The following is a 12,085-nucleotide window of genomic DNA, read 5'->3' as shown; positions in this document are numbered from 1 at the left end:
CCCTCTTTCCCCATGCGCACCATGTGGTCAAACATTGAAGCTACAAAAACCCCATCTCTCACACTACCATTCGGTAGCAGGGTGGAGATTGTCATTGTCAACACTAGGACTCGAGAACCTAGCCTAACGTTAGAGCTTAGTTGCAAACGCTAAGCAGAGATATCACCACGGACGTTTTTGTCGGTAAAAAGAGTCAGTCGGAAACAACAGCAACGACGCCGACGCCGCCGACGGTGCCACTGTTCACATATAGACATATATAGCGAGCGTAATATGTACCGAATAACCGAATTGTCATCGTCGTTACCTAAATTGAATTAGGTTAAATACAAGGATTTTCGAGTCATCCTTCTAGAAATCAGTTGCATTCAAAGAAAGACAATGGCTACAGTTAGCGAGTATCAGGGACGTTCTTTGCCCGATTACGATGTCCAAGGTGCAAAAAAAGTTCATTTTAGTCCTTATGCAGATAATGGAGGGTAAGATTCTGAATAATGAATGATATACTTGCACATAACCTTCAAAACGTATTCCCATGCTGAAAATCTTTAATTTTCATGGCTTAGGAGCGTTATTGCGCTTGCCGGTGATGATTTTTGTATAATCGCTGCTGATACTCGTCTGAGTGCTGGATTTTCCATCTATACGCGTGAACAACAAAAATTATTTCCACTTTCCGCTACTACGGTTTTGGGATGCTCCGGATGTTGGTGCGATGTTTTGACACTCACACGAATTTTGGCCGCTCGCATGCAGGTAATACAAGATACATTTATTTCATTTTTGTTTCAAAGTCTTTTTTCATCCCTTTATGAATGTCATTTTAATGCTTCGAGAGCAGCATTTTCAATGTAAAAAGAGAAGAAAGTTTAGTAACCAAAAATTTTATTAAGCATCGAGTTTGCATATTTACTTATCGTGCACTCGTGCATTTGTAAGATTAGGAGTAAACTTTGGAAAACATTAGTTTTGTAATGTGTTTGTTTTTTTGTAACAAATATTTTTTAACCATTTGTTTCATTACTGAGATGGTATAATTCTAGAAAATCTAATTTTATTATTTAGCCTAAAATATTGATATTACAAAAATCTTTGGTTTCACATTTCATAGAATCAAACTCGTTCTCTGTACGATTGATATATCTTCAATATTACAAAAATTATTTCTTTTTTAAATTTCCTCAAAGATTGATATTTTTCCTCAACAGTTATGACACTTGCTGTTATGGTCGATCGTTAAATAGAACAAAAATATATTTATTTCATTGAAATTTAATTATAAGAGAGAAATAATAATCAGCAAAAGTTTTTCATGAGAATAGTATAAGTGCAAAATCCTACTAAAAATCCTATGAATGAACTATTTTTAATCACAGATGTACAAGCATGAACATCAAAAAGACATGACAACTCCGGCAACAGCACAAATGCTTTCGACCGTACTTTACTACAAGAGATTTTTCCCCTATTACGTTTCAAACGTTCTTGCTGGATTGGATGAGAATGGTAAAGGCTGCATTTACAGTTATGATCCTATCGGTCACTGTGAAAGATCTAATTACCGAGCTGGAGGTTCGGCCGGAGCTCTTTTACAGCCTCTCCTTGACAATCAGGTATTGAAAGCGAGATTTAGAATATGTATGGTTTCTTATTGTTACACAAAGATCGACAGCATGAGAAAGTGGATAGAAAAACGCTCTGTTGCTAAAGATATTTCTTTGTTTCAGGTTGGCTTCAAAAATCAAGAAGGTGTGGAGCCCTCTCCGTTGACACAAGAAAAAGCATTATCCATAATCAAGGATGTATTCATATCAGCGGCAGAGAGAGATATTTACACCGGCGATGGGATCAGTATCAACATTATAAGTAAAGACGGTGTGAAGACAGAAAGCTTTGCTCTTCGAAAGGACTAGTTATTCCTAATGATTTTGTTGAAAAATTTGCATTGAAACACAAAATGAAATAAAATATAAAATTTTGAAAGGTCATAGAAACAATGAGAGACTAGCGATCATTCGTTTACGATACTCAGCATTCATTTTATTCAATCTGTAAAGTATCACCAAGAGCCAACAAATTTTTTTTTTTTTACAAAAAGCCTCAAAAAAAAGCATAAACGAAGTTGCTTATATCTTTTTCATTGGAAATTAAAAAAAAAAACCAAATATTACTATTTCGCTTTGATTTTTTCTCATGATTTGTTTTTGGATTTAATCGATCTTCGTATACGGATATTATATAATAATCTATGGTATAGTACATCATTCTCAGTGCGTGACTACAGAAACTCTACTTCAAACGATGTATCAAAGTAATTTGGGAGAATATGGCCAGCACTCTCGCAATATAATTTTTTTTTTTTTAATTTCACGATCGTCTGAAACCATTCAACGGTAGAGGTGAAGTGGGAAATAGTTGAGAAAATTCCAAGGTATGGCGGCTCCCCCCCGAGATTTAATTCTTCGTCCCAGGGGGCGGCAAGGGCTTGCCTCGGTCTTTTCCCCTGAGCTTTATTCCAAGTACTCGCTCGATTTTACCGATTACCATCTGATTGGGAATTCCTCTTCCAGCCTCGTAATCGTTTATGACTTGAGCCTTTTCGTTCACTTTCTGTGAAAATATAAACCTATTAGCCATTTCCCGGGCAGCATCAAGGTCGAAATTGACTCTGGTAGTTCTCGACAAGTAACGGTCCGAAATAAAATTCGAAACAAATATGGTTTCATTGTTCCGAATAGTTGTATTTTTTTTTTCGAGTCCAGTCGATTTTTAACTAGTTCTAAATTCTGTGAACTTACTGTAGCGAGATCTTTCTGTGACATCCCTTTATTCTGACGTCCTTGCTGAATCAGTTTACCCAAATCCAAAGGAACAGTGTCGTGTTTTAATTCGTCCGTCTCTCTATCAAGCTTAGCAGTATTTTTAGTAGTTACATGCTGCTTGTTTGCTCCACCACCCCCTACAAACATATAACCAGCTCATATTGATGCATTTATTTTTTTTCCGTGTATATTATTACTACCACTGGTCCGAGATAGCTTTATTTGTAACAAGTTCAATGTTGACTTCAAAATTTAAAGGATGCAGTATTTTGAAAACGATTGTAAGATATTTTTGCCATATTAAACGGTATAACATATATATACAGTGTATTCTCAAATTATAGATTGTTTTACCAGAGATGTTCAGATTTGAACACGAGTTTTGAATGCTCGTTAAAAACAACGTTTGTTTAATTTCAATTGACGAGTCTATTAAATGTTGACGCAATATCAATGTGTAACATTACTTTTATAAAAAATTCATTCTATTTTGAACTTTGTAGCAATGGAAAGAACTCGAGCTAATCGGACATATATGCTATCTGTGTTTAATTACTTCAATTGGATCAAATCTGTTTTATTTTTGATGGGAAAATTTGGAATGAATTGTTCAACAAAACTGGAGGGAAGTTCAAATTAAACAATATTCTATATTATGAAATAATTTTGTTTGAACTATCTAGATATGTATGAATGCATATTATGTGTTTTCACATCAAACACAAATCCTGTACATGGTTGAGATCATAGTTCATTGGTGCGCAATTTAGCAAGTTTGAGGATTCCTACAAATTATGATGAATCTCGATAGAGGCATGGTCTACGAATATTCAACTTTAATTTCAATACTTATTGGGAAATCAGATTACATTATCTCAATAATTAGGACTGGAATTTGATCGTTTCAGTCACAACGATTGATCATTGTTAGAAAATTGTTCAATTTTGCGATGGATGAGGTTTGAAAAAGAAAGGGCAAATAGAATTTATAGAGATGCAGTTTTAGATAAAATTTTTGTCAAGTTTAATCGTGGACAAAAAAAAGATAAGTTAATTTTGTTGCTACTCACATTTTACTTGAGTGTCAATGGCTTGTCCTTGACGGCGGGCTGTGTTAATTGCCTGAAATGGACAAATTGCACTTAAGATTACAAAAATGCGGATAGATTTTCAACACCTGAATAAATTCGAGAGAAAAGTGTGAAACTGAAAAAAGGCAAATGAAAAGCATTAAGGGAAAACCACGCGTTGCTCTAAATTTCTATACCTTTTCCGATTTTGCTGCGGCACCTTTTGTGACGCGTTTCCGCAATGTGATTGGTACCGTGTCCCAATCTGACATTCTGGAAAAAAATTTATTCGCCCAAAAGAAAATTATATAAAGTCACTCTGCCGCAGACCTCGAGATATTTTTTCCCCTCGCTTTTCTCTGCCTTTTCCCTTTTATCCGATTCTAGTCAGCAGATAGTTTCTGAAATGATCTTCGTATCTGTATAATCACGATCCTTATTTATTTTGGTGTATAAATGTGACTATATTTTGCTCTCGCCACACGATGTACAGAATTACGAAGAATAATAACGCTTGGGAACTTGTTCAAGGATTCTGGAGTAAATAAGTTATTGGAGCTGCCGTATTGCCGTCGTTGCCGTCGTCATCGTCAACGCCATATTACGACGACCATTACGACCGTAACGCAAATAAAACTTTATAAAAATTTTCATTCTCTATATATATATATATATATATATATATATACAAAAGAGAGTTTTCAACTCTGTCTTATCGGTTAAGAGGTGTTCAGAAAATATAAAGGGACGGAAGGAAAAAAATTTTGATTTCCAATGATTTTCCAGTAGCTGACATAAAAAAAATTTGACTTTTGTCGATTAAAATTTTTCATTGATCTCGTGGTCGCATCTCTAAGTTAATTTTTTATATATATTCTATGAACGTTCTATCAATTTACGCTTTTTGTTTTTATTTTTTATGCGCTCTACATTATCTTCCGAAAAATGTGTTCTGGATATATATATATATATATATATATATATATATATATATATATATATATATAATAAAATCATCACAATCCATATCCTGCTCCGCGCAATTTAAGGTTACTATCTTTTTTTCGAACCGCTAGATTGCGTGAGCGTAATTTTCTCAAATCCTAACCTAAGTTCAGTCTTCTTGCTTTTGCCTTGGTTTTTAAATAAACACTCATCAATAACTTGTACACAGTAATAATGCGTGATTATAACCAATAAACAAAAATGTCTATTTATCGGTGTAAATTATTTAATAACAATAAATGTTTTATTTCGAGCACATATTCGAAGACGAATGTAATTCGTCTCAATAATTTCAGATGTAGCATTTATTTGCAAAGAAGTTGTAACAAAAACGAGCGTTCAGCCGGTAATTCGCCAATTGTTTCTAGAGAATAAATTTTAATGTCAATTGTTAATTCCTTTTTGTTTTTCAATCCAGAAATAGCAAATTCATATACGTGGACAGATTCTGAATATTGGGACAATGTCTGGAAAGAAAGACAGTATTTCTTACCGAAAAACAACGAAAAGGACCATTTTAAAATGATTTTGCCACCACCTAATGTTACAGGGGTTCTTCATTTGGGACATGCCCTGACTTGCACCATACAAGATGTTCTTGCTCGATGGTGCATATACTTTCAATTTTTACATTCATTAGGATGCAGATATGAGATTTGAAAAATGTTATAACTGATAATATACATAGGAAAACGTTCTGTTACTAGGCACCGAATGAGAGGAAAATCTGTAATTTGGGTACCAGGTTTGGACCATGCAGGGATAGCGACTCAAGCTATTGTAGAAAAATATTTAGGAAGAACGAAAGGAGTCAATAGACATGAACTAGGCAAAGACGAGTTTCTTTCTTGTATTGGAAAATGGAAAGAAGAAAAAAGTAATACAATAAGAAATCAGTTGAAAGCTATGGGTATGAGTTTGGATTGGAGTAGAGAATTCTTTACAATGAGCAAGGTAAGCACTGATCTCTGACTAATTTTTAATTATGGTTGAACAATGGTATTATATTCTTATGCAATCAACAGGAGCATTCCGAAGCAGTAACAGAAGCTTTTTTTATCATGAGCCAGCAGGGTCTTTTGTACAGAAACAAAGCTCTAGTCAATTGGTCAACGAGTCTTGGCAGCACGATTTCCGACATGGAAATTGAACATGTTCATGTTACTCAAAGAAAAGATTTTCTTGTGCCAGGCTATCCAAAAAAAATACCATTCGGCCTGATAGCAAAAGTGACTTTAAATTTGCTAGATTCGAGTAAGGTCAACGATTTTTTAATACCCTTCAAAGATCATTCTTCCAGCTTTTGTGTTTTTACCATCGAACCTTTGTTATTTAAGAGGAACACGTAACGATTGCAACAACGCGAATAGAAACGATGCCAGGGGATGTTGCAATCGCTGTCCACCCGGAAGATCCAAGATATTCTCGTTTCATTGGTCAGCGAGTCTGGCATCCGATTAGAGAAACTCCCATACCCATCATAGGAGAATCTTCTGTACAGCAAGGTTTTGGCACAGGAGTTGTGAAAGTTACTCCTGCTCATCATCATGGCGATTTTGATATAGCAAAACGACATAATTTGGATATTATTGATGTGATCGGATCTGATGGAAATATGACTGCCAATGCGGGACGTTTTGAGGTGAAAAAATAACTCGAATCATTTTATTATTTAGAGTTTGAAATTCGCAGTATCAATATTTTATAAATGTATTTTATTGAATCTAAATGATTTGATAATTCTTACTGAAATTCAGCATGTTTCCAATATCAAAGGTGGTTAATTTCAACGAATCGAATGAAATCACTTGAAATTGTTTTAGGGTCTGAGAAGATTCGAAGCACGAGAACAAATTTTGGATGAATTGGCGGAGCAAGGAGCGTTGAAAAGTTTGGAAAATCACGAGATGATGGTTCCGGTTTGTTCTCGATCGGGTGACGTTGTCGAATATCTCTTAAGGGAGCAATGGTTTTTAAGGACTGAAGAAATGGCAAAACAGGCCATTGAGGCTGTTGAAAACGGATCATTGAAAATCAATCCACCAGAATGGGCACAAGTTTGGTGCGATTGGCTCAAAATTAATAGGTAAATTCGAAACGTAACAAAACAAAAACATCTAATGAAATAATATACAAAAAATAAAAATCATTTAAATGAAAATTAAATATAAACAAATCGATTTCTATAAAAAAAAAAATTTCACTCATTGTTGTAATTCATGTTTCACGATAGGCAAGTTTTAATTTTACAGAGATTGGTGCGTATCTCGACAAATCTGGTGGGGTCATAGAATTCCAGCTTATCGTAATGAAAACGGCGATTGGATAATCGCGCGATCCCGGCAAGAAGCTCTTCAGCAACTTCTTCAAAAAGGAAATCACGAATACGCTGATTTGAAAATAGAACAAGATCCGGATGTTCTGGACACATGGTTCTCATCGGCACTCCTTCCCTTAACCGCTATGGGTTGGCCCAATCCAGTTAATTTACAATCATATATTAAATAGCTCTCGACACTGATTTTTGTGAATCTGACGATTTCTATTTGTTGTTAGAAATTTGAGAAATTCTTTCCTCTCAGTCTTATGGAGACCGGACATGATATCATATTCCTATGGGTCGCCAGGATGGTCATGTTGGGAATGAAACTCACAAACACAATGCCTTTCAAGGTAAAAATAAAGTTCACCCGCGCATATAAAAATTTAACGATTTAATTGTATACTTCGTCAAAATAGTTTAATACTGGTTTTTTTTTTTTTTTCAATTCAAAATGCATACATCTAATTCGTTTTTGATAGAATAATAAATTAAAAAAAAATAATAATAATTTCTTTAAAATGTTCCTTCGAATTATACGTGCCTCATTATATTTGTCCCTGCAGGAAGTGTTATTTCATGGGGTTTTGTGCGACGCTCATGGCAAAAAAATGTCAAAAAGTCAAGGCAACGCCATCAGGCCAGAGCATGTAATAAACGGTATCAGTCTTGAAGAACTTAATGCCGAAGCTGAGAAAAATGCTGAAAATGGTATTTTGAGTAACGAAGAACTCAAGAGAACCTTGGTGGCCAATAAAAAAATGTTTCCTGATGGCATACCGGCATGTGGATCGGACGCACTACGTATGACTTTGTGCGCACACAATATTAAAAGTGCGCCTGTTATTTCTCTCACTTTAAAAATAAAAAGAAAATTTTTGAACCAATTGGAATTTTTTGATCGTTTTATATTTTCCGTTTCAGACAGTCGAATAAGTTTCAACGTGATCGAGTGCCGAACGAACAATCACTTTTGTAACAAAATATGGCAAGCGACAAAATTCGTTTTACGAACGACAGAAAACTGTGGAAAACATGTGAAAAAACCTGAACACTTAAGTAACGTTGATCGATGGATACTCAGCCGATTGAGTCGCATGGTTACCGAAGTTAACGATGCATTTGAGAATAGAAACTTTTATAAAGCAGTATCGGCATTAAAACAATTTTTCTATTACGAATTTTGCGATTTTTTTCTGGTAAGAAAAGCAATGAATTCAATAGTTTCAAGCTTAGTAAGAATTCTGTGAATTATTAAAAATGTGTTTTTTCTTTTTTTTTTCCCGCACGGGGAAAAAACATCAATATTCAGGAAGCAACAAAGCCAGTTTTCAAGAGCGAACAACGGGAAATAATGGAAAGCCACTGGTACAGCCTTGCCAAATGTCTCGAGGTTTCTCTAAGAGCTCTTGCACCAATCACTCCTTATTTATCCGAAGATTTATACGCTCGATGCGCTGAAAAGTTGCCAAACATCTTCTTATCCTTGCCTTCGCTGCTTGAGGCCTCTTTCCCGAAGAGCACCGATGACTTTGGTGCACCCAGAGATCTTGAACTCGAAATCATATTCAATCAGATTCTCGATGTTGTGAAAGCAATCAGAAACGCTCTTACGCATGTGGCTAAAAGATCTGACGCGGAAAGTAAGCCCCCCATATTTAAGATTTATCATTTGTGCATTTCATAACAATTACTCATTTTTTGATATGGAAGTTCTACAAGAAGATTCTTTGTCTCTACAATTGCTCCAAAATTGTTTACAATGAGAATAATGTAAATATGAAATTTTTCATTCCAACAGTTCATATTGTCACTGACGTCTCCGGGAGCTTGAATCATTTCGCAGAGAATTTAAATTTTATCGCAGCTGTGACAAGAATTCAAAACATCCGAGTATTTCCATCGAATAAATATGAGTCAAGAGAAAACAGTGTTTTGTTCGATATCGATGGATCCGAATGTCGGATATTTCTACTGCTCACCAGTAAATCATCCATTGCACTCGTGAGAGAGAAAATGGAGAAAAAACATGCACAGTATGAAAAAAAAATGGCGAATTTTCACAGACTGACTAAATCTGCACCGAAATCCGAGGATGAAGTGATTCAGGATCATGAGAAGGTTCGCATAGACAGATGAAGAAGTAAGGTCGAAACAAGCAATGTTCCATTCTATTTACATAACAAAACTTGCGGTGTAATAAAAAAAAGAAAGGTGAAAATCGTTTTCATTTTTGCAGATGAAAAATTTGGATATGAAATTAAGATGAGAAAACAATGATTACAGACGAATCAAAGGAAGAGCTGTCCATTGATTAGATAAAAATAATAAAAATTATTCGACGTTCATATCCTCGTCGCTGTCGTCGCTGCAAGTCTCATCTTCCGAATCTTCCCCTTCGCCTTCAGACTCTGTGGATTCGGAATCGAGCCACACTTGCGAGGAAAAATCATCTCTCATTATGGTTTTCCATTCGTTCAACTTCTTCGTATCTGCAAAAAAATTGGACAAAAAAATACAAAATTCATGACACCAAAATTCGTATGCGTGCGTGAAAGATCGACAGATCAATCAATAGTTACCGAGCGAATAAAAATCATTGAGAGTAAATTGTTTGTCACCATCTTCAAACATTCCTCCGTACAAATATAAAATGCCATTTTTCACTGCGAGACCCGCATTTATACGAGGCGAAGGTGAGAAAATGTTTGCAGTCGATGTTTCGCTGGTGTTAGTTATGGAATGCACGGGAGCTGGACCGAGAGTCATCTGAAAATTAAACAAATTAATCGAGTCCAGTGTTAAAATGATCAAATGAATTATGAAAAAAAGGAGGGACGGGGGGTTTACGGTAAAGATTCCATCGTCGTCAGTGACAAAAGCAGCGGGTTGAGTACTGGCTTTTGACGTTGATTTCCTGATTTCGTTGTCATCACTATCATTCTCTTCTTCCGATCCGCTCGTCGCTTCTTCCATATCGTCTTTAGCTTTCCTTCTCCGTCTTCGTACAGAAGAAGCTTCCTTTTTACCGCTCAAATTAACGCAGCGCCATTGATACTTCTCCAGATCAAGAGCGAGCAACTCGTTGAAAAACGTTCCATCGAGTTGTTCTTCATCTTCCATGTCATCATGAACACCACCGAATATGTAAGCGAGACCCGGTTGAACAGAAACTGCCGATGCGCTGCAACGAGGCGAAATGATTGCTCCGCTTTGTTTCGTCAATGTCCATTTCCACTTCGTACCGCTCTCATCGTTCTCTGCATTTATTCAAATATATTTTCGTATCAGCTACCATTTTGTTTGGATGAGCTTCAGGCTCGGCCCGAAAATAGAGTTGCAATTTTATTGTGAATCTGTCACGATTTTGTACTCACTCTGCGGCCCTAAAATAAACATATCCATATGAACATGACCCTTGTCCACATCTTTTTTTATCTTTTCTTTACTGTAGCCCCCATAAACCAGAATTGTATTTTGGGGTGTTGGAAGAACAATGCAACCTGATCGTGGTGCAGGAATATTTCCTGTTATGTTAAGATTACTCCACTGATACAAGGATAGATCGAATATGTAAAGGTCGTTGAAATACTTGTAGTCTCGAAGATTGTCGTGAAAGCCACCAAAAATGAACAATTTCTTTTTCAAGTGAACCATCCTGTGCCCACTTCTCGGAGATGGTCCACCAGGAACTCTGAGAATTTAAAAATGATTATTTATTGTCTGATCAGATCACAATCCAACACGGTGAGTATCAATTGTTAATTTTTTTTTTTTTAATTTGCTATTTATAAAAACAAGAATCCTTACGTCACTTTTTCCCACTTTTTTTCTCCTATACGATAAAGCCACAAATCCTTATAATGATAAAATTGAGACTCTGAAGGACTGGAGAATTCCCCACCAAATATCCACATTTCTCCCTTGCCGGTCGACGTTACAACTGCCTGGTGTCCGCACCTTGGAGGTGGAGCACCCGGCGCCTTTACCACAGTCCACTCATTTTTTGAAGTATTATAAAAAAAGAGATCGCCGTAAACTGTTGTCTGTGACGATAAATGAAAATGTGTGACATATGTTGAATATTTTTCTTCTGTTAATTGTAGAAACAAATTTTAAACTTTGATCAAAGATATTTCAATTGAAATATATAATAACTGTACCTCAAATAAAAAAAAAAGCAAATTTTTTTCATAATATATTTGTGTTTATACCTTTCTACCATCATGAAACTCTCCGCCAAACATTATCAATTCATCCTTGAAAGGATGTGGACAAAAAGAAAAATTAACCCTCCTGGATGGTGGTTCAACCACAGCTTCGACAACACGTTCCCTTCGCCTTTCTTCACGCTCAATTTCGGCAATAACTTTTTCAATATCATCCTGAAAATGTGCAGCATATCAAGAAAAAAACGTACCAACAAACACTATTTCCAAGTATCATTCATTATCCAGGAAGTAAAGCAGTTCCTCTAAAATTGAAAGGGTGAAACTGATATTTAAAATTTCAATTTTTTATTAAATGTTGAGCCTTTCATCGGTAGGAATATAGTGTATTTTAACTTTTTGGGACTTAATGTTGAATTAAGAAAAAACACGTGTGGGAAAAAACGCGTGTCGGTTTTTTAAAAATATGTAGTGAATTTTCTGGACCATTGTACCTCACCAACCGCAGCCAATTCTTTCTTCTGTTTCGCATTTAATTTTTTTTCTGTTTTCATCGCCGTCTTGACACTGCCACTGACTTTTTTCTTATTTTTGTCCTTTTTACCCATTGCTGAATTTTTGCTGAAACGAAATATCTAAATCGTTCCTAGTCCTCCTATACATATATAGTCCCACGTGCAATTTTAGGTTACGCTTCTT

At 35.6% G+C, this 12,085-nt stretch overlaps 4 protein-coding genes across 7 annotated transcripts; 2 read left to right on the top strand and 2 right to left on the bottom strand.

Annotated features, from left to right (window-relative positions):
- The first annotated feature begins 189 nt into the window (after positions 1-189).
- On the top strand, positions 190-1,997 carry Prosbeta6 (proteasome beta6 subunit). Its single transcript, XM_043429763.1, has 4 exons — positions 190-479; positions 567-756; positions 1,377-1,613; positions 1,728-1,997. Exons 1-4 carry the CDS (start codon positions 382-384, stop codon positions 1,911-1,913), a joined length of 711 nt encoding a protein of 236 aa, XP_043285698.1. The 5' UTR covers positions 190-381; the 3' UTR covers positions 1,914-1,997.
- A 17-nt stretch (positions 1,998-2,014) lies between these two features.
- Positions 2,015-4,518, bottom strand: mbf1 (multiprotein bridging factor 1). The gene is made up of 4 exons (XM_043429764.1): positions 4,090-4,518; positions 3,893-3,944; positions 2,799-2,959; positions 2,015-2,610 (listed from the first exon to the last, which is right to left on the bottom strand). Exons 1-4 carry the CDS (start codon positions 4,162-4,164, stop codon positions 2,455-2,457), a joined length of 444 nt encoding a protein of 147 aa, XP_043285699.1. The 5' UTR covers positions 4,165-4,518; the 3' UTR covers positions 2,015-2,454.
- Positions 4,519-4,988: 470 nt separating this feature from the next.
- Positions 4,989-9,827, top strand: LOC122416900 (valine--tRNA ligase, mitochondrial-like). Of its 4 annotated transcripts, none has more exons than XM_043430032.1 (13): positions 4,989-5,243; positions 5,316-5,505; positions 5,605-5,851; positions 5,968-6,151; positions 6,235-6,539; positions 6,721-6,983; positions 7,150-7,378; positions 7,454-7,570; positions 7,784-8,051; positions 8,142-8,416; positions 8,530-8,860; positions 9,019-9,338; positions 9,457-9,827. In XM_043430032.1, exons 1-13 carry the CDS (start codon positions 5,099-5,101, stop codon positions 9,484-9,486), a joined length of 2,904 nt encoding a protein of 967 aa, XP_043285967.1. In that variant the 5' UTR covers positions 4,989-5,098; the 3' UTR covers positions 9,487-9,827. The 4 variants fall into 4 exon arrangements, with proteins under 4 accessions (XP_043285967.1, XP_043285964.1, XP_043285966.1 ...); XM_043430029.1 differs by having other exon boundaries at positions 5,923-6,151; XM_043430031.1 differs by having other exon boundaries at positions 5,923-6,151; positions 9,019-9,365.
- On the bottom strand, positions 9,362-12,016 carry LOC122416903 (kelch domain-containing protein 4-like). The gene is made up of 7 exons (XM_043430035.1): positions 11,881-12,016; positions 11,432-11,602; positions 11,028-11,263; positions 10,595-10,911; positions 10,068-10,477; positions 9,800-9,986; positions 9,362-9,709 (listed from the first exon to the last, which is right to left on the bottom strand). The coding sequence occupies exons 1-7, from the start codon at positions 11,992-11,994 to the stop codon at positions 9,552-9,554; spliced, it is 1,593 nt and encodes a 530-aa protein (XP_043285970.1). The 5' UTR covers positions 11,995-12,016; the 3' UTR covers positions 9,362-9,551.
- Positions 12,017-12,085: the final 69 nt, after the last annotated feature.

The sequence above is a fragment of the Venturia canescens genome, chromosome 10 (genome assembly GCF_019457755.1).
Source record: "Venturia canescens isolate UGA chromosome 10, ASM1945775v1, whole genome shotgun sequence".
Lineage (NCBI taxonomy): Eukaryota > Metazoa > Arthropoda > Insecta > Hymenoptera > Ichneumonidae > Venturia > Venturia canescens.
This window is presented reverse-complemented; position numbering and strand designations above follow the sequence as displayed.